Source organism: Triticum urartu, chromosome 3 (genome assembly GCF_003073215.2).
Source record: "Triticum urartu cultivar G1812 chromosome 3, Tu2.1, whole genome shotgun sequence".
Classification (NCBI taxonomy): Eukaryota; Viridiplantae; Streptophyta; class Magnoliopsida; order Poales; family Poaceae; genus Triticum; species Triticum urartu.
Genome location: NC_053024.1, coordinates 725,471,087 through 725,496,063, shown reverse-complemented (window position 1 = coordinate 725,496,063; position 24,977 = coordinate 725,471,087). Strand labels below are relative to the sequence as shown.

Here is a 24,977-nt window from a genome sequence, read left to right as displayed (position 1 = left end):
CGCCGGATCAAAAAACGGGCCGAGCCCGCGGATTTCGGCGTCTTGGGGGTGCGACTGGGCCATTTCGTCGCCGGCGTTAAAAAAGGCGGCCTAGAGGGCTTGTTGGGGGCGAGGCTGGAGATGGTCTAACACCCTGTCGTGGCCATACAGAAGTGGGGCATCTAGGACCTGGGACCAGACCGATGGACCAGAGAACGGACGTTTGGTGACCGAGGTCACGGGAGCCCGGTTTTTTTGAAAAAATCGTAATTCAAACTTTTTCATTTCACAAAAATCTGAAAAAATTTGTGGAAGTAAACAGCGATGTTATGTGTATGTGTGTAAAATTTTAGAATGAAATACATTGAAATGCGACATGTACAAAAAAGACAAATTCATGCCCTGGAAGGATGAATAGTATCATGTGTTAAAAAGCCACAGATTTGTCTTTTTTGCACAGCCCTCATTTCAATGTATTTTGAACTGAAAATTTACACACATGTGTGTTATGCCTTCATGTATATCTGTATTTTTTTCAGAATTTTTTGAAATGCAAAATTTGAATTTTGATGAAATTTGAATTTTGAATTTGGAGGCCTCATTGGAGCTCGGTCACCACAGGCAATTACCGGATGGACCATCACTATAAAAAACAAACTGTAATAGGAAAAAAACTTGTGTTTTTATTGGAAAGTTGCTTGTCATTCACGGGGGCTAAGCGGACTTTTTTGGTTCTGATATTTTCCACGCACGAGCGATAATGTGTGCATGTACGAAAAATATATAGATGGCAAAAACTAAAGTCCTTTCAGTTTAATTCTGTGAGAGCTTTAAAATAACGTGTGCACAACTTAATGGTCTCACTTTACAGCAGAACATAAAGACACGTCTCTGGCTTCATCAACGCCACATGGCTTGTTGAGTATGGGCCCGTGGTCCTATTCGTCCTCACTCGCCATCAAAATACCCTGCAACATTATTCGTTGCAACCAAAAAATATCAATACATTAAATGTATTGACAAGTTCAACAAGTTGCAAAGATGATAAGGCAATTTTGTTTGCATAAAAAAACCTTTGGGAAACTATTTTTATCAACGAAATTGTTGTGCAGATAAAACTGCACACACCACGTGTAGACGACAGTCATATCCAACGGTTGACCAGTGCTGCTGCAGAGCATCACATGTGTGTGTTTTTTTTTTTGAGAAACACATGGTGTTAACTTAAGCGTCGTCCACAAATCATGTGTGCCGTGTCGTGTGTATAGCAGGGTTCTTTTATGTTTGCATATTTATAAATAAAAATTAGAATAGATTGGAATCCTCCAGTAGTATACCAACCGACACCCATTCCAAATAGTACTTTCTTCAAAATACTTGTCTTCGAAATAAATATATCTAGACTTCATTTTATCTAATTTTTAAAACAAGTATTTTTGGACGAATGAAGTATGAGATAAACTCACCGGATAGAGTCAACAAGCATTAAGTTTTCTACAGGCAACACTAAATTCAGAGCCACTCACCAATCTGATCTGATCGGACGGCCAAGAAAGAGTCACAGAAAACACACAATCCGTGTGCTGCCTTGCGCTGCCTCCTGATTGGGCGAGCTGTGGCCTCCGACAGCGGCACATGCACGCGGACAGCACGAATCTCTGTCACTCGTCTTAAACAGAAAGTAAAAGTATGCCTCACCGGTCCATCCTATTTCCCTTCCACTCCTCCTTCCCCGATCGAGTCACTGCATATATACTATTTCCTCCATTCTAAAATATAGTGTGCTCGCATTTTCTATGATCTAATTTTAATCATAAATTTAACCAATAAGACTAATTGCGACGGGAGAAAAAATTATATAATTGAAAACTTTTTTTAATACGAATTCACTGATATAATTTTTGCTCCCACCGCAAGATTTTGATAGTTAAATTTACGATCAAAGTTAAAACACATGAATAGAGAAAATACTATATTATGGAATGGAGGAAGTACTACGGAGTATATAATATAGCTAGCTGTGCCTAGCTTGACCATATTAGTACATAGAAGAAAGGACAGTTGCTCACCACGTGCGATCCAAACAACTAGAAAAAAAAAAATCAAAAGGAAAGCACGTTCTTGGGTTGGGTTGAGATGGAGATGGGGAAGGAGACGGCGAGGGTGGTGGTGCTGGCCCTGAACGGCGTGCGGCGCGAGGCGGCGGGGGCGGACGTCCACCCGTCCATGACGCTGCTGGAGTTCCTCCGCACCAAGACGCCCGTCCGGGGGCCAAAGATCAGCTGCGGCGAAGGTGAGTTGCTCCATGCATCCATCTCCAAGAGCTTGCTTAGCTTAACCTTTTTTTTTTGCGGGGGAGCTTAGCTTAACTCACTAGTTAGTTTATTTATCGGTCGACCCGAGGATGTGAGCTGAATATATGCGTCGTCTTCGATTTCTGCTAGTGCTTGATTTCATGACCTGGTTTCTTTGATTCAGTTTTTTGCAGTATTTTTTAAAAATAACTTTCGATCTATTCATCAACTGTTGCCACGGGACACCATACCCTACCAACAAGACAAATGTTGCTCCTTCTTCAACCTGTTTTATCTCAAACCAATCCTTTGCTCTAGCTTCAATGCCGTCACTCTACTTCACTCCAGAAAAGTCCAATATGGCAATGATATGTTAGCGTGTACGATGTGTGCCATTTTTGCTTTTTGTACGGATAGCTAATGCTCATGTGTTGGTGTATGTTTCTATGAAAGTTCATATTTTCGATTAACTAGACCATTCAAACGACAGGTTACCCTACCAACAAGACAAATGTTGCTCCTTCTTCAACCTGTTTTATCTCAAACCAATCCTTTGCTCTAGCTTCAATGCCGTCACTCTACTTCACTCCAGAAAAGTCCAATATGGCAATGATATGTTAGCGTGTACGATGTGTGCCATTTTTGCTTTTTGTACGGATAGCTAATGCTCATGTGTTGGTGTATGTTTCTATGAAAGTTCATATTTTCGATTAACTAGACCATTCAAACGACAGGTTACCCTACCAACAAGACAAATGTTGCTCCTTCTTCAACCTGTTTTATCTCAAACCAATCCTTTGCTCTAGCTTCAATGCCGTCACTCTACTTCACTCCAGAAAAGTCCAATATGGCAATGATATGTTAGCGTGTACGATGTGTGCCATTTTTGCTTTTTGTACGGATAGCTAATGCTCATGTGTTGGTGTATGTTTCTATGAAAGTTCATATTTTCGATTAACTAGACCATTCAAACGACAGGTTACCCTACCAACAAGACAAATGTTGCTCCTTCTTCAACCTGTTTTATCTCAAACCAATCCTTTGCTCTAGCTTCAATGCCGTCACTCTACTTCACTCCAGAAAAGTCCAATATGGCAATGATATGTTAGCGTGTACGATGTGTGCCATTTTTGCTTTTTGTACGGATAGCTAATGCTCATGTGTTGGTGTATGTTTCTATGAAAGTTCATATTTTCGATTAACTAGACCATTCAAACGACAGGTTCATGTATTTCCAAACCTGAATTTATTGTGGTAACTCACTCATCAAAGGGAGTGAAGCAAAAGAATACTCAGTTGGGAAGATGAAAACTAAAAGATGGATACATTCGTTCTAGAATCTGATAATAATATAAGAACTGAACATAATTTGGTCGATATATGCTTGCCCACTAAACATAATTTGAACCATAAAGAGACATGTAAAAAATAAACTAAGTGCATATTAGTTGCTAGATTGTTTATATACAACCTAGAGTGAAGTTTTCCGGCCCTGTATTGCGAAATGCCTTTCCCTTCAGAATTTAAATTCGTTCACAAAGTTCTATGTCTTGCTCCCACTCAACTCCCTTCCTAGGAATCACCATGTCCATTTCCCCACACCTAAGTGCCACCTGAAATACAAGAAGATAAAATATGATGACAATCTTTCTCATGCTGGGCTACTTCTCTGTCTCATCCTCATCTGTGCGCTTGCAATAGCTTCCTTTTTATGTATGCATTTCTTCCTAGTCTAGTGAATAGTTGGGAGCTCTTGTTGTTTCCTGCAAGAAATGCTTACATGTGAAGGGCACGCCTTAAATCAAGGAGGACATGTGACAATCGCAACATCCCTGCAACCCACACTAATTAATGTGGATAATTGTGCAATTGAATTTGTTCTGGGCTTCACATCAACCAATGTCTCGGCAGGGGTGAAGGGAATGGGAAAAGTTTAATGTAAACGAAACACAACTCAGAATGAAAAATCAACAACCACCCCATGAATCTAGCTTTGGATTCACCTTATTAGCGCTATCACTTTGTCATTTCTGTTTATGGGGCTCAAGAAGTTTTAAGACCAGGGATACTCCGCTCAAAGAACATCTCAAGTATATGTATATACAAGAACTACATCATGCTATATTATTGTTCCCCAAAAATAATAAGGAATAAAGTAATAAAAAAGCTAAGCTTAGATTCATGGCTCCAACTTTATCCAAAACATCTCAAGTATATGTATATACAAGAACTACATGCCATCATATGTGGTACTATATAGAAAAATGACCTTCAGTCTCAAGTAGTATGAGCTAGCAACTCCGTCTTTCCCTCTCTCTAGTTCTAAACACTAGTGCAGAACCGGGCTATAGCACCAGTTCGTAAGGCCTTTTAGTGCCAGTTCGGTAACCGGCACTAAAGTGTGGGGACTAAAGGTCCCCCTCCCTTTAGTACCGGTTCCGCACGAATCGACGTTAAAGGGCAACCACGTGGCACGAGCCAGCTCCGGCGGCGTGTAGGACATTAGTACCGGTTGATAACACCAACCGATACTAAATGTTCGGATGTGTTTTGATTTTATTTTTTCTTTTTACTTTAATTTTGTGTTTTCAATTTAATTTAGTGATTGTTTTACATTATAATGAGTTGTTAAGTCATTAGGTGAAACTACCGCAGATTAGTTTGACTGGATGCATGTGGATCCTAGCTAAGTCATCAAGTATATGCCATATCCATATTATACTTGATCACCTAATTAAGTGACTGAGGTAATATGAATATGGCATATACTTGATCACTTAGCTAGAATCCATCCAGTTGAAACTAATCTGCGTTTTCTTTCATAAATGATATAATAACTCATCATCGTCATATTAATATAAAAACTCTTGCATCATATATATCATCACAAACAACAGTTTTCATAGCTAGCTAAAAATCATTATATATAGTCGTCTCATTACCACTACTTAATCATCATATAGTCATTACTGTTATCTAATCACCACCAACACTAGCTTAAAGAAGAAACATTCATTATAATGATATTATAAGCGTTCATAACACCACAAAAGCAAATCACACTTTAAGATTAAGTTCAGGACGAAGAAGAACACGGACATGAAAGGACAAGTACTAAGAGCATGAACTAGCTAATCACTCCTGCTGCTCTCTCTCAGGTAAAATAACATAGAACATGTATAGCTTTCCTGATTCATCATATTGGAGCATGCAGATGAACCTGTCTCCTAATCGTGGGTTGCGCTTCTGATTGCTGCCCCCTAGTACTTCTATGCGATCGTTCACAATTTTGCTCCAGTCTTTTACTATTAAGCATTCCTCGCTATTAGAAATCCTCAATGCACTAAATGAATTGTAGGATATCTTGGCCGTAAGCTAACAATATTCATGATACCTTTAGTCTCGATCCAATCAGGCACAACATTTATCGGGAGTCCCTGTTGAAGAACATCATATAGTAACATACTTAGCAAAATAAAGTTTAGCTTAAAAATAATAATGTATGCAAAAGAAGCACTGAGGAGAAATAGTAGAAATCTTACCATCTTTCCTAAATATATGTGACCGTAGTTCAGTACGAACAATATTGGTCGCATATTTTGAGTACTAACATTTCTAAGTGCATTCAAAAAAATTGTCTTGACAGCAACAAGATCCTCAATCCATGAAACATAATGACTTGTCTCCTCGCAGTTTAGTTCAGCCCCGGGACAGTGGACGGTCCTGTCTATCAAACGCCGGACATGTTTGCTAAATTGGAAATAAGTTGTCAATAAAAATTACTTGTCAACTATTTTTGAATAAAAAATATCGAAGATATAAATATGGTTGAGAAACTCACATAATGGTAGAACTGGAGGTGTCGGCACATCGACCTAGATGTCTCTATTACCTTCAATATTATCTTCCGGACGAATATCAAAGGTGATAACCATATCATGCTCAAATGCATAAGCCTTGCATAGTGCTTGCCAAGTTTTGCATTCAAAATAGGTGTATGTGTCTGCATTGCATAGTATTTTTTTAATATTTAGCTAATTCATCTAACAATTGACATGACTATTTAACAACTTTTCTATCTGATTCATCTAACATTAATTAACATTCTAACATTTTTATCTACGTAATTCATCTAACATTAATCTAAACAACAGAAAAAGAAAATAAGTAAAAAAAATATGTGTGTTTGTGTGTGTGTGTGTCTGTATGTGTGTGTACGAGCGTTGGGCGACGGCCTACGGGCGCCGGCGCGAGATGGCGACGCGACGGGGACGGCGACGACTGGCGGCGGGGGCGACGACGCGATCGAGATGGCGACATAGTACGGGGCGGCGGCGGGGGCGACGGGGACGACGGCGCGCGGCAGGGACGACGGCGCGCGGCGGGGACGGCGACGACGGGCGGAGGGGGCGACGGCGCGCGGCGGTGGCGGCGAGGGCGGCACGCGATGGACGACGGCGGCGACGATATCGGGCGATTTCGTTGGATAGAAGACGGACGACGGATGAAAACTGAATTTTTCGTAAGTGTCATATATATAGGAGGGACCTTTAGTACCGGTTGGAGCCACCAACCGGTACTAAAGGCCAATTTTGTCCAGGTCAAGCGGCGGGAAGCGGACCCCTTTAGTACCGGTTTGTGGCTCCAACCGGTACTAAAGGCCCCCATTAGTACCGGTTGGAGCCACGAACCGGTACTAAAGGGGTTGCGCTGCCAACCGCGGTACACAATGTTTTAGTCCCACCTCGCCGAGCGAAGGGCAGCCGCACTGATTTATAAAACCCAGCCGTGGCTGCTCCTTCGAACTCCTCTATATAGCAGGCCTCTGAGCCTAACTATGGCGCGCTGTCCTGTGAGTCTGTCGGACCTTCTGACCTGAAGTTGCACACCCTAGGTCTGGCAGGCCCACTGGGCAGCGCCCCAACAATTTTTTTGTAGTTTTTCTTTTCTGCATTATTTATTTTCTTCTATTTATTTTTGAGTAATTTTTTATATAGTTTTTTTTCTACATTATTTATTTTCTTTTATTTATTTTTGAGTAAATTTTTTATATAGTTTTTTTCTTTTCTGCTTTATTTATTTTCTTCTATTTATTTCTAAGTAATTTTTTATATAGTTTTTTTCTTTTCTGCTTTATTTATTTTCTTCTATTTATTTCTGAGTACTTTTTTCTGCATTATTTATTTTTGAGTAATTTTTTTATATAGTTTTTGTCTTTTCTGCTTTATTTATTATCATCTATTTATTTCTAAGTAGTTTTTTGTTTTGTATTTAGTTTCTTTATGACCCTCTCTACTATTTCGCACATGCTATGCGGGTGAAATGATGATACTATGGCAAGTTTCAATATTTTGAGAGTTCATTTTCTAGTGATTTTTTCAATTTCACGATCATCTAGCTCTCTAAATAAATCGGTAAATAACTGAAAAATAACAAATGATGTCAGAACATGTTGGGAATTGATGACGTCGCTTTGAATGCTGCATACTGAATGCAAAAAAGGGTGGAGTTCAAATAAATTTAAAAAACATTGAAGTGCCCGTGTAACAGATGAGTTCTCGTCCGAAACCCTGATACTCCGAAAGAGATTGTCCAGTTTGTACACGAAGTGCGTCCAGTTTTTGCCGTGACCCTCTCTACTCATTCGCACATGCTATGCGGGTGAAATGACGATACCATGCCAAGTTTCAACATTTTCAGACTTCATTTTGTAGTGATTTTCAATTTCACGATCATTTAGCTGTCTAAGCAAATCGGTAAATGACGGAAAAACAATAAATGATGTCAGAACGTGTTGGAAATTGATGATGTCGCTTTGAATGCTGCATACTGAACGCAAAAAAGTCGGAAGTTCAAATAAGTTTAAAAAACATTGAAGTGCCTGTGTAACAGATGAGTTCTCGTCCGAAACCCTGATACTCCGAAAGAGATTGTCCAGTTTGTACACGAAGTGCGTCCAGTTTTTGCCATGACCCTCTCTACTCTTTCGCACATGCTATGCGGGTGAAATGATGATACCATGCCAAGTTTCAACATTTTCAGACTTCATTTTGTAGTGATTTTCAATTTCATGGTCATTTAGCTCTCTAAACAAATTGGTAAATGACTGAAAAACAACAAATGATGTCAGAACGTGTTGGAAATTGATGACGTCGCTTTGAATGCTGCATATTGAACACAAGAAGTCCAGAGTTCAAATAAGTTACTAAAAATAAAAAAAGAGGTGCAATGCTGCTTAATTAGCTTCAAGCTTTTCGGAATAGTGTAGACTGCACTGCACATAACTCCATGCAATCGATTCTATTTCGAAAGGCTTGAAGCTAAGCAACATGCAGGTGAGCATTGCGCCTCTCCTTCATCGTCTCTGCACTCACGGCTTATAAATCGCTCCTACTGCCTCTCTCTTGGCGAGGTGGGACTAAAAATCAGTTTACTGAAATACTCTATTACCGGTTTATGCCATGAACCGGTACTAAAATGTTCGTGAGGCCCCAGCCTGACCATAGCCCGACACAGCCTCAATAGTACCAGTTTGTGGCATGAACCGACACTAAAGGTTGCCCACGAACCGGTACTAATGATGTCCGCCCGCCTAGCCGTTGGAACCGGCACTAATGGACACATTAGTGTCGGTTCAAATTCAAACCGGCACTAATGTGCTTCACATTTGACCCTTTTTCTACTAGTGAAATATGAACAACAAAGTAATAAAAGGCATGTGATTACTCTGACTCCTCATCTTTACATAGTTCAGAATCCATACATACGATGTATTATTATCCATTGTGCTCAGCTAGCTACAGAATGTACATTCTCCTCAGCCCCTATTACTCATTTTATTTCTGATGATAAGGCACATATATAGCCTTGTGGATAGAAACATAGGGACACCAGCATGCAACATAGTCATTGTTCTAAAAAATTGTGTATGCATGCACACAAAGTCTGTGCAATAAACAAAACTGAGACTCAGTAGGTACTTGAGTATATATATACTTAATCATGTATAGATCCGGTTACACTACAAGTCCTATGTTTAGTGCCTCTTGTAGTACAAAGCATACTAAAAAATAGAAAAGAATACCTCATTAGGGTGCAACATTTTCATCATTACTTCATGGAGAATGAATTAATGCATACTCCAGTTTACTGAACTGGAAGTGCATGAAGATAAATAAAAACCTACTTTCAAAATACAATATAAATTGACTACTGCAAATAAAGTAGCTAGTAGTAAAAAAATCTTAGTAGTCAAACAAAAAGGTCATATGGTCCCTTAGCAGTTCATATATGATTAAAACTGTAAGAATATTAAATCGAGGCATTGTAATCATGGAGATTATATAGTTCTGCGACAATTCATTTATGATCAAAACTATCTGACAATATTCAAAGAGATTGGTTCACACCAACAAAAGTTAGTCAAAACAATAGCTGGCGGTACACTGGTATGGACCTTAAATGTGAATATGAATATCAAGGAAAAGATGTGCTAAAAAATCTTAACTAAAAACATAGATACCTAATTAAGGTGCAACATTTTTGTCATTCTTCATGGAGAATGAATTACCATACTCCAGTTTACTGAACTGCAAGTGCATGCTCATAAATATAAATCTACTTGTTTTAGAAAATAAATATAAATCGAGTGCTTGAAGTAAAATAGCTAGTAAAAAAACATAGCAGTAAAACAGAAAGGTGGTATGGTTCCTTAGCAGTTCATATATGATTAAAACTGTAAGAATATTAAATGGAGGTATTTTTTCGAAACCATGCAGGAGAAGTGCATTTTATCATTATAGAAGAAATAATAGTATCTAATCTCAGAGTACAAAGCTCAAAAGAAAAGAACGACCTCATCACAACCTACATAGGAAAAGAAGGTAACTGCCGAAACACAAACCGTAAACCTTGTCGGACAGGGAGATACAAAGCACAAAGCATCAGCCTTGAACCATTCAAACATCAAGTTGTTACGTTCTTGCTGAAAGGAGCATGCGACCAAGATAGCAGCGAAGGAAAGCTTATTCCTCTTGCCTGAAGCGACCCCATACTTGGTAAAAGATCCACCGTTCGACGAGGAACTGTCGACCTTGAAAATAAATGCTTGACACTCCCAAAACATGTTCTGAAAAATGGGATAAGCTGAGAAGAACAGAGCGGTTATGTTAAACAAACAAGTGTGCAAGAAATTTGGCCCCTACCTTACACCAGTTGTGCGCACCACACTAAATTTATTCGATGTGCGATCCAAATGGGAGGATTTTCCTTCAAAACTCTGTTGTATCGCTCCTTCCAAATCATCCAAACGACCAAGACAATGACAGTGTTTATCATCTTCATCTAATCGTCGAGATTATATAGTTCCACGGCAATTCATTTATGATCAAAGCAATATCACCTATGGTAGGAGTATTTTCAGCAACAACTATGATGTACTACTACTCCTAGTTTCAGTAAACAAACAAGATAGATGCAGCACTAACATGATGTGGGATACTAAGCAAAAGCAAAATATTTGTCAGCGAGAAATATGAAGTTAACTCTGATGTGCTGCTATATCCATCCGTGTAACCTCGTCGTTCTCCACCCCATCCGCCCCGCTCTCCTCCGATTGCTGCCCCTGCGCCTATTCATCACAACAAGAAGACTATTCCACATACAGAATGGCGTAACAAACACAACAAGACTATCAGATTTCAGTTACAGATCAAGCAAAACTCTCACAATGTTTACGAAACTGAAAAGCACAATTTCTCGTGGACTACGTCTCAACAATGACAGATTTACTTTCTTTTTGCAGGAAGTGCCAAAAAAATGTCAAACTTATAGAGAAGTATTAGAAGTCCGTGCTCATACCTCTTCTTTATCCTGGAACTATTATCCCATCTCCATTAGAAGTTGCTGGAAGAATCTGACCAAAAATAATAGTGCACGTCATAACCAATAAATCAAGATCCAGGACAAGTTTTGTATTAGGAATCAGCCCAAGAAGAGAACCGTATACAATTTGAGAGAATATGCATCTGCACTATTAGTGCAGATCATAATTAAGAAATCAAGCTGGAGTTTTTTACTCGAATTCTCCATTAGGAATCAGACCGAGAAGAGAACCGTACAAAATTGTCACACCTACGCCTGTGTCAGCGGGAATAAGTCGCATGGCTCAGAATATCCATGCGAGAGAGCTTTGTGAGCTGGCTAGTGTGTCCTGGGAACCTCACCCCCTCGTTCTCTGAACACTCTCTCCCTCTGAACTCTCTCTCCCTTGTTCTCTGAACCTCACCCCTGCTTCCTCCTCGTATCTCCAATTCCCCATTCGCAAACTGTCATCTATGGTTGTATCTTGGTGATGATGAAATAGATGATTTGGGACATTACAAAAAGTTAAGAGAGGAGAAGGAAGAGAAACTTATGGGTGGTTGTACGTCTTCTATCCCGAATTCCCGATCAGGCCAAAGCTGGCGGCGCCGTGGACTGAGTCGTGGAAGGCCTCAACGACAAGCGGGAAACCCCCAGCCGGTCATATCGACTCTCGAGGTCGTTGTTGAGCAACGACAGGGTGGAGACATTGTGGTGCTCCATGCAGTCCCCGGATGAACTCGTCGAACACCTCTGCCGCTGGCCAACGATGGATCAGCCGGGTCGCTGCGTGCCTGGCGAAGATAAGAAGAGGCGGAGTGGGGACTGGGGAGCTTACCTGCGTTGGAGGTGACCTTGCAGAGGAGTCAGATAAGACAACCACGCAGAGGGGCTTCGCCGATGGGAACATGGACATCACACCGGCCGGTCGCCCGATCGTCGCCCGGGATCTTGGGCTATGGTCAACCTTGACCTCCCGAACTGGAACCTCCGGTATAACCTCATCAACAGAGAAGGGGCCCGCTTCCCATCTCCCGGCGGCTTGATAAAGATGAAGCACGGCGGAGCGGCGACATGGCGTACGCCGCCTCGCGGGACGACGTGCGTATGTGGGCTGTTTTTTTTCCTTTTTCTTTTCTTTTGTTCGAGGAGATCCTTTTTTCACGTATAGGAGCGGAGGGGATCGAAGGAGGGCGAGGGAGGGAACAAGGTTGAACCATCACGTTCGATTCTTCTTTAATACTAGTAGAGATAAAGAACATCAGAAATAAAAAAAATACATCAAGGTCCATAGACGACCTACCGACAACTACTTGCACTGGAGCGAGCCAAAGACGCGCCGCCGTCTTCGTCCCTCCCTCATCAAAGCCGGGCAAACTTTGTTATAGTAGATAGTCGGAAAGTCGTCATGCTAAGATCCCATAGGATCAGCGAACATCCGCCGCCAGTGAAGGGAAGCGTAGAATAGAAAGATCTAATCTGTAGACACAAGAACACAGACGAATGAAGACAAGATCCACATGAATCCACCGAAAACAAATGCCGACCAAATTCCATGAGATCCGTCGAAGACAAATCTTCACATGCCCTCCAACGATGTTAGAAGCACAATCGGAACGGAGACAAGGCGAGGAGAACATTATTCCATCAGCAGAGAGCCGTCGTCGTCTTGCCTCTCTAAGCAAGACATAAACCTTAACAAAACTCAAAAAAATATGAAAAAATGGAGCCCTCTCACCGGCAAAGGCCGCGATCCACTATGAGTCCATACCATAAGACCATAGAAGACGAGGTAGACTGGCGACGGCATCGACGGGAGGCACACGAAATCCTAGCCAAGGGATCCTTTTTTCTTCACCAGTTTTTCGCAAAATCAATGCAGCCTAGTTCTCCCGGTAACACAAAGCACCGCAAGCAAGCTGCTCTTTTTTCATTAGAAAACCTGATAGCGATCTAGTACTAGCTAACTCTATCGTCATGCACCACATGACACATGTGATAAAAAATCTAAACAATTAAAAAAATCTCTCCTCACATGCGCTAGTTTTAAATAGCTCGTTTACGTTTTAAGAAAAACCAGTACTCCCTCCATTCAGGTGGGATCCAGGATTCCAGGTGGGTAGGGCGTCTAAAAATATGCATCATGATCTAGGTGCGTATGGATTAGACTAGAAAGTATTAATTGGCACGTGTTTATATGCGTACTTAATGAACTTTTTGGGACAATGCACTTAACCAACAACCTTTGCACAAGGTTCAAGATGAAATAAAGAGCAATCATATTTATTTTTTTACCATCTATTGAATAGCTTAGATATAACCTATTAGAATAGTTGTATGATAATTTGTTGGTTAATGACATGGACATTTTACCTTGCATGGAGATACAACCTGTTCGAGATGCCTTTTGGCAGCCAACCACCACGCTGGTTGTTTGCATGCAAATGCGTCAATTAAGTGCCGCCATTTGCATGCACTCACTGTTTTTTTTTTTTTTGCGGGTGATGCACTCACTGTTTTGCAACGACTGGTCGCAAGTGCCTCGTTCTCTAGAGTTTGCCCATAAAATTAATTACTGCACACCATGCTAGCTAATATTGGCGACTAATATATTTAGAATTTCTGAATTTCATTAGGTGCCAAATGCACCTGGTCGGAGGGAGTAGCTCATATGTGTGGCAGAGCGTACTCCCTCCGTTTAATTTAGTTTGCGTTTTGGATTTATTCAAAGTCAAACTTTGTAAAAAATTATTAACATCCACTATATAAAATTTATTCTATTAAAACTGTTATAAAGTAGATTTTCATATCATATGCATTAGGTATTATGAATATTGTTTTTTTTCTTATATTCTTGGTCAAAGTTTGAAAAGCTTGACTTTGACTGAAGCCAAAAACGCAAACTAAATTGGTACCGAGGGGGTGTGTGCTAAAAATTGAAATTTAAGGCTTGTTCGGTAGTTGGCTAGCTTCCAGCTTCATTAAATTTTCGTTGGAGCTGGGCCGAACGGGCTGGCTTCGAGAAGCTAGCTTCCCGGATCTGACGAAAATCTACGTACAAAAAACGGGAGCAGCACTTCTGGCGATCCAAGAAAAAGGGAAGCGGGAGTTAGGCGAAATTACATAGGAGTGCCACCGCGAAGTGACTCGAGAGGCACGTACCGGTTCGCTATGTTCTCTCTCCCCTCTTATTACGTCCTCTCGAGGCGACGTGGATAGATCGCTACCTTTTCCTCTGTACTGGGCCAAGCCCAGCCACTCTCCTCATGTGCCCGACTGGGCCTAAGGCCACTTTATGTGTTGAGCCGGCTGGGCTTCGGTCCGCTCATGCAGGTTGGCCTGCCGGCAAGCACCAGAAGCTGGAGTTAGCGAGCCAAACAGTTTCCATCGATCGCGATCCCGTGAAAGAAGCCAACATCAAGAAATAGAAGCTAAGGCCTCCTTTGGTTTGTAGGATTTTTGTATGAATTCTATAGGATAGGATTTGCAAAGAAAAAATTTCTTTGAAGCCCTTTGGTTTGTAGGAATGAATTCCTATTTCTATGTAGGATAAGAATCAATCCTTCATGGTTTGGAGGAAAAAAAACATTAGACTAGACTCAGTGGAAAAAATCCTATCATATACATCAAATGACATCTCTTTCTCTATAGGAATTAACATACATATCATCTCACTTTTTATGATTTTCCTATTCCTATAAAATTCCTATCCTATGAACCAAAGAAGGCCTAAATTTATAGATCCAGTGACAGACCCTTGAGACCAGGGCATAGCGACAGTCACAGAACATAGCGACAGAGCGGACCAAAGCACTGACATGTGGCAGGAGGCCACAGCCCTCGTCTCACCGTTAATTCAATGGAACGACGTTAGATTAGAATACGTGTCAACCTCTGGAGGCGTGCGTTGCTACCCTCCTTTACAGCAGACTATTTTCGTTTTAAATCTACATATATTTGCAGTTTTCTTTTACAGAAACAAACAAAAAATGCTACTAGTTTGCATGCCTTCCTTCTAAAAAATCATCAGACATATGTGATGTTATGTTATATGGTGGAAATCAATTAAGAGCATTAATCATACAAAATATCATGTATCATGTTATACTGAATGCAGAGTGTTAGAATGCCGATTGATTCACTCGTAACTCATCATAAGGCCTTGTACAATGCAAGGTGTTTAGAGAAATAAACCAAGCTTTTTTTAAGCATCGGTGCTTATTTATAAAGGGCAGACGCTTAATTAGGCGTCTCTACTGTAAAAATAGACACTGGTGCTTCAGAAAAATCCGGTTTATTTTTCTATCCGGTTTATTTTTCTAAGCACCTTCCTAAACATCTAGCATTGTACAAGGCCTAAGAGTGGTTGTGTAGCTTGACTAATTTTGAAAGGCATCAAGTTGTGTCACATATTGACCACAAAGGAGCATTGAAATTACGTCAACGAACCTCGAGACAGTAGTTTCTTTGTCATTTATTCCATAGAGTAGCAAGACCATTTAGTCCTACTAATTTTATTTTTTTAGAAAACTTCCGACCTATTTATCTTTAATTATGACAGTACAATAAACACTGGAAATAATAAAAATTACATTTAAATTCATAGACCACCTAGCGACGACTACAAGCACTAAAGCGAGCTGAAGGCGCGCCGCCGTCATCGCCCCTCCATCGCCAGAGTCGGACATAACTTGTTGTAGTAGACAGCCGGGAAGTCGTCGTGCTAAGGCCCCATAGGACCAGCACACCAGAACAGGAACCGCCGCTGACGAAGAATAACGTAGATCGGAAGGATCCAACCCAAAGACACACGAATGTAGACGAACAACGACGAGATCCGAGCAAATCCGTCAAAGATAGATCCGCCGGAGACACATCTTCACACACCCACCAACGATGCTAGACGCACAGCTGGAACGGGGGCTAGACGGGAAGAACTTTATTTCATCTTTAGGGTGCCGCCGCTGTCTCGTCTTCCTGAGCAGGACACAAACCCTAATAAAACAGAAAGAAACAACTATAATCAGAGCCCTCGCGCTGGCCCTTGACAGGATCCACCATGCCCCTATGGCCCTAGGGCCACCGGATACGAGGCGGACCTGTGGCGACGCCGACGAGAGGCAGGAACCCTAGCTTTTTGGAGGAGGAGGAGAAGGAGGAGGATAGTCCTATTAATCAGTGCAACTTGAATTGCATTTTCATCCCACTGTCACTATTATAATAATAGTTCAACTAGAATCAATCAGTGCAAATACCCTATCTTATTACCAAACTAGCACACTGGCTCTCGCAAATGCGAGAGCAACATCTGAGAGTGTCTAATTTTTTTTATGGTGTACATAAACTTATATCGTGTGATTAGAATAATCACGGTTCATAAGCATCTTTCATTTGATATAAATTTATGTTCCCATGGAAAAATAATAATGCATCGGTTACATATGTACCGTTTTGTAGATGGTGATATTTAATAAGCATGTAGAAATTATTTATACTGCTAGGTAGGATATATTTTGTATTTACAAAAAGTTGCATTACTGCAAATATATCGAACTCCAGATCTGGCATCCCTGCCCAACTAAGACGTTGGAGGAGGAAATCATACCTTCCTGCCACAAACCACGAACCCAGATCCACCATCTTCCAGATGTCGCCAATGCAGGCCATAATCTGCATCCGCTCCTGGACTACCTCCCAAACTTCGCACCGGCCTGGAGCAAACGCCGTCGCAACGACGGAGCCCGAGGTCAGAGGTCCACCACAAGGATGCCGCCGCTACCGCACCATCCTTGCTTGAACAGTCTGGTTTTTAAATCCACCCCAAAAATGAATCGCCTCGTTGAGGAAGGATCTGAAAATTTATTAGTCGACGTCATCATCACCATCGCCGAAGCCATGACGATGAACAGCCCAAAAACCCTAAGAAACTAGTGCCTAAAACAATCCACACGCATGGATTCGGTGACTCTCCTCACCATCGACGACCTGCGGAGGGGAGCCGCCGGAGGACGGCGGCGGACGAAGGCGCCCTGGCGGCAGGAGGCGAGATCGCCTTTCTTTCTTTTCCTGTAAAATGTAGTTTGCTAATTTTAATCAACCACGCAGTTACAAACTTTGAAGTATATAGAACAACCGCTGTCGTTTTAGCAGAATCGACGATTACCGGAGTACTCCCTCCGTCTCATAATATAAATATAAGAACGTTTTTTAAGTTATTATAGGATAGAGGGAGTAGATCTTAATCGGCCGGTTTGTGATTCTGATTTACGATGTATATGTCACGTTGCTGCGTGCAGGTGGATGCGGCGCATGCGTGGTGCTCATCTCCAAGTACGACCCGGCCACCGACGAGGTGACCGAGTTCTCGGCCAACTCCTGCCTGACGCTCCTCGGCACACTGAGCCACTGCTCGGTGACCACCAGCGAGGGCATCGGCAACACCCGTGATGGCTACCACCCCGTCCAGCAGCGCCTCTCCGGCTTCCACGCCTCCCAGTGCGGCTTCTGCACCCCCGGCATGTGCATGTCCATCTTCTCCGCGCTCGTCAAGGCAGACAAGCCCGGCCATGCCGCCCCGGCGCCGCCGGCTGGGTTCTCCAGGCTCACCTGCTCGGAGGCCGAGCACGCCGTCTCGGGCAACCTCTGCCGCTGCACCGGCTACCGGCCCATCGTCGACGCCTGCAAGAGCTTCGCCGCGGACGTCGACCTCGAGGATCTCGGCCTCAACTCCTTCTGGAAGAAAGCCGCCGACGACCGTGCCGACGTTGGCAAGCTGCCGCAGTACTCCGCCGGCTCTGTCTGCACATTCCCCGAGTTCCTCAAGGCCGAGATCAAGTCCAACATTGGCAAGCTGCCAGAGCACTCCGCCGGCTCCGTCAGCGACGATGGCTGGTACCACCCCAGGAGCATCCAGGAGCTCGACAACCTCTTTGACGCCAACTGGTTCGATGAAACTGCAGTCAAGATCGTGGCGTCCAACACCGGCGCCGGAGTGTACAAGGAGCAAGACCTCTACGAAAAGTACGTCGACATCAAAGGGATTCCGGAGTTGCTGGTCATCGACAGGAGCAGCAAGGGGGTGGAGATCGGGGCAGCCGTGTCCATCTCCAAAGCAATCGAGGTCTTCTCGGACGGCACTACTCCGGTATTCAGGAAGATCGCCGGCCACCTCGGCAAGGTGGCCTCGCCGTTCGTCCGGAACACGGCGACAATCGGTGGCAACCTTATCATGGCGCAGCGGCTTCGGTTCCCGTCGGACATCGCCACCCTTCTCCTCGCCGCCGCCGCCACGGTCACCATCCACACGGCGTCCAAGACGGTCTGCCTATCGCTGGAGGAGTTCCTGGAGCAGCCTCCCTTTGATGCCAAGACCATTCTGCTCAGCATATTTGTCCCTGATTGGGGTTCAGATAGTGTCATCTTCGAGACCTCCAGAGCAGCCCCGAGGCCGTTCGGCAATGCCGTGTCCTATGTCAACTCTGCATTCCTGGCAAGGACTTCAGGTGATGCAGCATCGGGAGACCTCATCATCCAGGAAATCTGCCTCGCGTTTGGCGCTTACGGCGGCGTCGCCATCCGGGCTCGGAACGTTGAGGAGTTCCTCAAGGGGAAATCAGTGAGTGCACCTGTGGTACTTGAAGCAGTTCAGTTGCTGAAAGAAGTTATCAGACCGTCACAAGACACCACGCACCCTGAGTACAGAGTCAGCTTGGCTGTGGCTTTCTTGTTCAGTCTCCTGTCTTCACTTGGCAAGGACCTCATTGAACCGAGAAAGGCTATTACGAATGGTTCCACCGAGTCCTCGCCGGAGGTTGCCACTGATAATTTACCTATTCGGTCAAGGCAAGAGCTGATTTTCAGCGAGAAATACAAACCAATCGGGAAGCCAATCACGAAAGCTGGGTCAGAGTTACAAGCTTCAGGTATGTATAATCCTATACTTTTAACTTCCAAGTGTTTACTTCAATTACCTTGCACTCTATCTCTTCAATTGTAACCTTATAACTAATGTGCTTCATCCATGAATATATCTCTTCAACATTTTTGTTGGCACCTTTAACTTCTGTCATATTGACATATTCCTTCTTGTCCAGGTGAGGCTGTCTATGTTGATGACATCCCTGCTCCCAAGGATTGCCTATATGGAGCATTTATCTACGGCACACACCCTCATGCTCATATAAAAGGTTTCAACTTCAAACCATCTTTGGCTGCACAAAAGGTCATCACGGTTATCTCCGCAAAGGACATTCCTGTCGGCGGAAAGAATATCGGAACCAGCTACCCGATGCTCGGAGACGAAGCGCTTTTTGGAGATCCGGTTTCTGAATTTGCTGGTCAAACAGTTGGCATTGTGGTACTTGCTTCTTAACGACTTGAACTGAATTTGACAAAAATGAACAACCAGCAGTGCAGTAGTAGTGTTTGTTCACCGAGAACTTATGGTGCAATTTTGTGGCTTTGATGTTCTTCAGATTGCTGAAACGCAGAAGTACGCCTATATGGCGGCGAAGCAAGCTGTGATCGAGTACAGCACCGAGAATCTTGAGCCGCCGATTCTGACAATAGAGGATGCCATTAAACATAACAGCTACTTCCATACTCCCCCATATTTGGCTCCTCAGCCAGTTGGGGACTTTGACAAAGGGATGTCTGAAGCTGATCACAAGATCTTATCAGGAGAGGTAAAAATACTAAAATCTAGGAGGATGTTACATTAATTCTTAGTTTCGGACAAGGCCAAATTTGTGCTCAAACCTAGTATCTTGTTTGTTGATGTACCACAGGTGAAACTTGAATCCCAGTACTACTTCTACATGGAGACCAACACCGCCCTGGCCATCCCGGACGAAGATAACTGTATCACGGTCTACTCGTCAACGCAGACTCCGGAAATCACACAGAATGTCATCGCGGACCTCCTCGGCGTTCCGTACCACAATGTTCGTGTCATCACAAGAAGAGTTGGTGGCGGCTTTGGTGGGAAGGCACAAAAAGGATGCCCTGTAAGTCCACAGACAATTTTTTTTTAGAAAAGGAGGATGACCCCCTCTGCATGAGGATGATGCATGCAACCATACGTCGTCCAACAATCTGCACGAAAGAATGCCGAACTTTCTTTCAGCTTCTGATCTTGGAAGAGGAATAATTGTTTGTGTTCCTCAGGTGGCATGTGCCTGTGCACTTGCAGCGTTCAAGCTGCGGCGCCCTGTCCGGATGTACCTTGACCTGAAGACGGACATGATCATGGCGGGAGGGCGGCACCCGATGAAGGTGAAGTACTCCGTCGGCTTCAAGTCGGACGGCACGCTCACGGCGCTGCACGTTGACCTAGGGATCAACGCCGGTATATCCCCCGACGTGAGCCCGATGCTCCCGGGGTTCATCTTCAGCTCCCTGAAGAAGTACAACTGGGGCGCCCTGGCCTTCGATGTGAAGTTGTGCAAGACCAACGTGTCGTCCAGGTCGGCGATGCGAGGGCCCGGCGAAGTACAGGGCTCCTTCATAGCGGAGGCCATCATCGAGCATGTCGCGTCCGTGCTCGCCGCCGACACCAATGCTGTCCGGAGGAAGAACCTCCACAGCTTCGACAGTCTCACGGCGTTCTACGGGAAGGCCGCGGGGGATGCCGCCACGTACAGCCTCGTCGACTTGTTTGACAAGCTTACCACGTCGCCGGAGTACCGGAGCAGGGCAGCGGAGGTGGAGCGGTTCAACGGCGGGAGCAAGTGGAAGAAGCGCGGCATCTCGTGCGTGCCAATCACGTTCCAGGTGACGCTCCGGCCGTCGCCCGGGAAGGTGTCGATCCTGAACGACGGTTCCATCGTCGTGGAGGTCGGCGGCGTGGAGATCGGGCAGGGGCTGTACACCAAGGTGAAGCAGATGACGGCATTCGGGCTGGCGGAGCTGGACGCCGACGGGGTCCTCCTGGACAAGGTGCGCGTGATCCAGGCCGACTCGCTGAGCATGGTCCAGGGCGGCTTCACCGGCGGGAGCACCACCTCCGAGGTGAGCTGCCAGGCGGTCCTGGAGTCATGCGCCGCACTTGTCGAGCGGCTCAAGCCCATCAAGGAGAGCATCGAGGCCAACTCCGGCGCGCCGGCGCCATGGAGCGCCCTGATCGCCCAGGCGACGATGGAGAGCGTGAACCTGTCGGCGCACGCCTACTGGACGCCCGACCCGGCCTTCGTAAAATACCTCAACTACGGTGCCGGAGTGAGCGAGGTGGAGATCGACGTGCTGACCGGAGCGACGACGATCCTGAGGAGCGACCTGTTGTACGATTGCGGGCACAGCCTGAACCCGGCGGTGGACCTCGGCCAGGTGGAGGGCGCGTTCGTGCAAGGCGTGGGGTTTTTCACCAGCGAGGAGTACGCGAGCAACTCCGACGGGCTGGTGATCAACGACGGCACGTGGACGTACAAGATCCCGACGGTGGACACCATCCCGAGGCAGCTCAACGTGGAGTTCATCAACAGCGCGCGCGAGAAGAGGCGGGTGCTGTCCTCCAAGGCCTCTGGCGAGCCGCCGCTGCTGATGGCGGCGTCGGTGCACTGCGCGATGCGGGAGGCCATCAGGGCGGCCAGGAGGGAGTTCTCGGCCGAGTCGCCGCTGACGTTCCAGATGGACGTGCCGGCCACCATGGCCGACGTCAAGGAGCTCTGCGGCCTCGACGTTGTCGAGAGACACCTCCACACCCTACTGTCCAAGGCCTCGTGATGATGTTCTGTGTACAGTATAAATGAAAGAGCCACATAATAAAGTTATCGACGTGGTTGGTTCAATCGGAGGCGTTCTGAAGGATGGATGTTCCTGCATGCTGGTCGTTACAAGTAGATATGAAATGTTGTAAAGCCAGTCAAGGTGTTTTTTCAAGACAAATGATGATGATGTAATAAGAAGAACAAACAATCGACTTGGTTGTATGTATTCACAAATCAGAGATTCATTTTTGTTTCCAGAATAAATGGGGATGATAAATAGCACCAATATTATGCTCCTTTTACAAATATATCAGTAGTGGTTTCCATTCAGCCATCGATAATGAAGGCATTTCTCTGTGCTGAACATCACGCAAATTTGTGATTGTTAGGAAATTTAATAGCAGCATTATCGGGCTAATTTTGAAATAACATAATATAATCCCTTCATTTTTTTAAATAGATTGCATACTCCCTTCATATTGTTTTTCTATAGCGGATTTAGATTATTTTTTCTATAATAAACTTGGACAGGCTTTACAATGTTTGACTTAGGATAAATCAAATATGCGGTGTATTTCGAGTGACGACTAAGAAATTTTCTGTTATAAGATCATGGGGTAATAACTTAAATTTAGGCAAAATGATAATTTTTAATTTTATTGTTGTGCACTCCATCTACACTACCGGACTAGCCCCCTAGGCCCCTTGCCGTCGGCCTAGACCTATGCCGACGGCCACCGTCGGCATATACCCGTCGGCGTAGATAGCATCAGCGTACTTGTGTCAGACCATCGGCACAGAAAATCAGTCGGTATAGGCATATATGCCGACGGCGTTCGTATGCCCATCGACATAGAAACACCATCGGTGCAGATTACCACCAGACGGCAACAGACGACACCAGCACAAACGCTGGCCAAAACCATGGGTTGCCGCGTGGCTGTGCTATGTCGACGGCCTGGAAATCTATGCCGACGGCCATGCCATCGGCATAGCGCAACCACGTGGCAGCCGCTGGGTGCTCCTGGCGGCAGTGGTGGCCGTCGGCATACCACTGCCACGCGGTAGCCCCTGGTTTCTCCTGGGCATGGCTATGGCGACGGCAAGGCCGTCGGCATAGATATGTTTTGTTTTGTTTTTATTTGCTCTGTTTTGTTCATTTCATTCAATTTCACAGCAAATTCAACACATAAATATGACAGATCACAGCAAGATCATCATCATCTCAAGATCATCATCATCATCATCTAAAGATCATCGTCATCTAAATGTCATCAAGATCATCATCAGCGAAACTTAATGAACACAAGTATGAGACACGGACATCATCATCGTCATCTAAAGAACTGTAAATAAAAACTACGGAACATGAAAAGTATGACACGACATGCACCAACACGGCTATCATTATCGACATCAGCCAAGACTGTCACCGCCAAGACCACCACCGCCAAGACCGCCACTGCCAAGACCACCACTGCCAAGACCGCCACCTCCTTACCAGATCGAAGTGACTGGAGTGGAACCGTCGGTCCCCTACATGTTTGAGAAGAGATTGTAATGGTAAATATGATTTGATAGTGTTGAATGAAGAGATTGTAAGGGAAAATGTACTAACCGGAGTTTCACTGCCTAGTGCCACCCATTCATCGAACGTGGGCACATGTGGGGGTTCTCCAGCAGGTGGTGGTGGGGGTCCCATTTGTGGTGGATCCGTGCGGTTAATCCAAGACGTCAACATAGCCTGGATGTTAGTTAAGCAAGCAAATTAGAAGGTCAGAAGGAATGAAAGTGCAAATTTTAGCTTGGTTTTAAGATGGCAAAACTAACTGTCATCATCTGACGGTTGTAATCATCGTTTGCCTTCACTCGTTGCAAGTACTCCCGCACCTCGAGATTCCTATGCTCGACAAAGGCCTTATATGCCTACAAAATTTAGGTTGTTTCTAAGTGGGCAATGTTAAAAATAAACCGAGAAAGTTAGAGAGAAAGAAGATAAGGGGGAAGTACTTACAGCATGCTGGCGGGCTAAGGGAGGTTGCGAACGCCCAGTTATCGGTGTCAAAACCGGCGGATCTCGGGTAGGGGGTCCCAAACTGTGCGTCTAGGATCGATGGTAACAGGAGACAGGGGACACGATGTTTACCCAGGTTCGGGCCCTCTCTATGGAGGTAATACCCTACTTCCTGCTTGATTGATCTTGATGAATATGAGTGTTACAAGAGTTGATCTACCACGAGATCGTAATGGCTAATCCCTAGAAGTCTAGCCTATGAATATGGTAATGTGTATATGTGGTGTCCTTTCCGGACTACCCCTTTGGTTTATATAGACACCGAGGGGATCTAGGGTTTACATGGAGTCGGTTACATAAAAAGGAATCTTCGGTCGCCAAGCTTGCCTTCCACGCCAAGCAGAGTCCAATCCGGACACGAGTATGGTCTTCGATCTCCACAGCCCATCAGTCCGGCCCATAGATAACAGGCCGGACGCCCGAGGACCCCTAAGTCCAGGACTCCCTCAGTAGCCCCTGAACCTGGCTTCAATGACGAGGAGTCCAACGCGCAGATTTGTCTTCGACATTGCAAGGCGGGTTCCCTCCTTCCGAACTCCAGAATAGTCTTCAGACGAAGTATATCCGAACATGTGTAAATAATGGCAGAGAATATAATACCTCACGAGCCCAACTTGTTGATAACTATTCACAATCTGGCCCCGGACTCTATTCTCCTCATCTCGACATTTATTGTCATGTGTGAGGCCTTACTCCGGACTCCTCCGCACTTTGGTTTGTGGCTCAAGACCTTTAATGTGAGGCCGCAGGTGGCAGAAGAGGAGCAGGCAGAGTGCGGCAGCGTCATAATGGGCAAGCAGGCCGGCGCTGTTTGGCTCGAAAGATCTTTCGCCAAATCTTCCGACCCATGGCAGCAGGGGTGGTTTTATATCAACCAGCCACGAGGCCCCAAGTGGGCGGCAACACCTGCGTTCCGACCCGGCCCTCCAATTCAGCTCGCTTCGTGGGTCAACAAGGGATTGGACTGGGGATTCGCCAATGGAGTGCAGACTCTGCAAAGACACATTCGAAGCCTTACCGAGAAGGGCATCGATCTTGCGAACGTCGTTCAAATAATGCTAGTCC

The 24,977-nt window shown here is 44.7% G+C and overlaps 1 protein-coding gene across 1 annotated transcript; it reads left to right on the top strand.

Moving 5' to 3' along the window:
- The first annotated feature begins 2,007 nt into the window (after positions 1-2,007).
- On the top strand, positions 2,008-22,124 carry LOC125546255 (indole-3-acetaldehyde oxidase-like). The gene is made up of 6 exons (XM_048710465.1): positions 2,008-2,272; positions 17,432-19,057; positions 19,229-19,491; positions 19,610-19,819; positions 19,922-20,140; positions 20,301-22,124. The coding sequence occupies exons 1-6, from the start codon at positions 2,116-2,118 to the stop codon at positions 21,852-21,854; spliced, it is 4,029 nt and encodes a 1,342-aa protein (XP_048566422.1). The 5' UTR covers positions 2,008-2,115; the 3' UTR covers positions 21,855-22,124.
- The last annotated feature ends 2,853 nt before the right edge of the window (positions 22,125-24,977 follow it).

Coding starts and splice junctions, on each gene's coding strand:
- LOC125546255 (XM_048710465.1), top strand. CDS start 2,116: ATGGAGATGGGGAAGGAGACGGCGAGGGTGGTGGTGCTGGCCCTGAAC. Junction 2,273..17,431: donor AAAGATCAGCTGCGGCGAAG/GTGAGTTGCTCC, acceptor TGCTGCGTGCAG/GTGGATGCGGCGCATGCGTG. Junction 19,058..19,228: donor GTCAGAGTTACAAGCTTCAG/GTATGTATAATC, acceptor CTTCTTGTCCAG/GTGAGGCTGTCTATGTTGAT.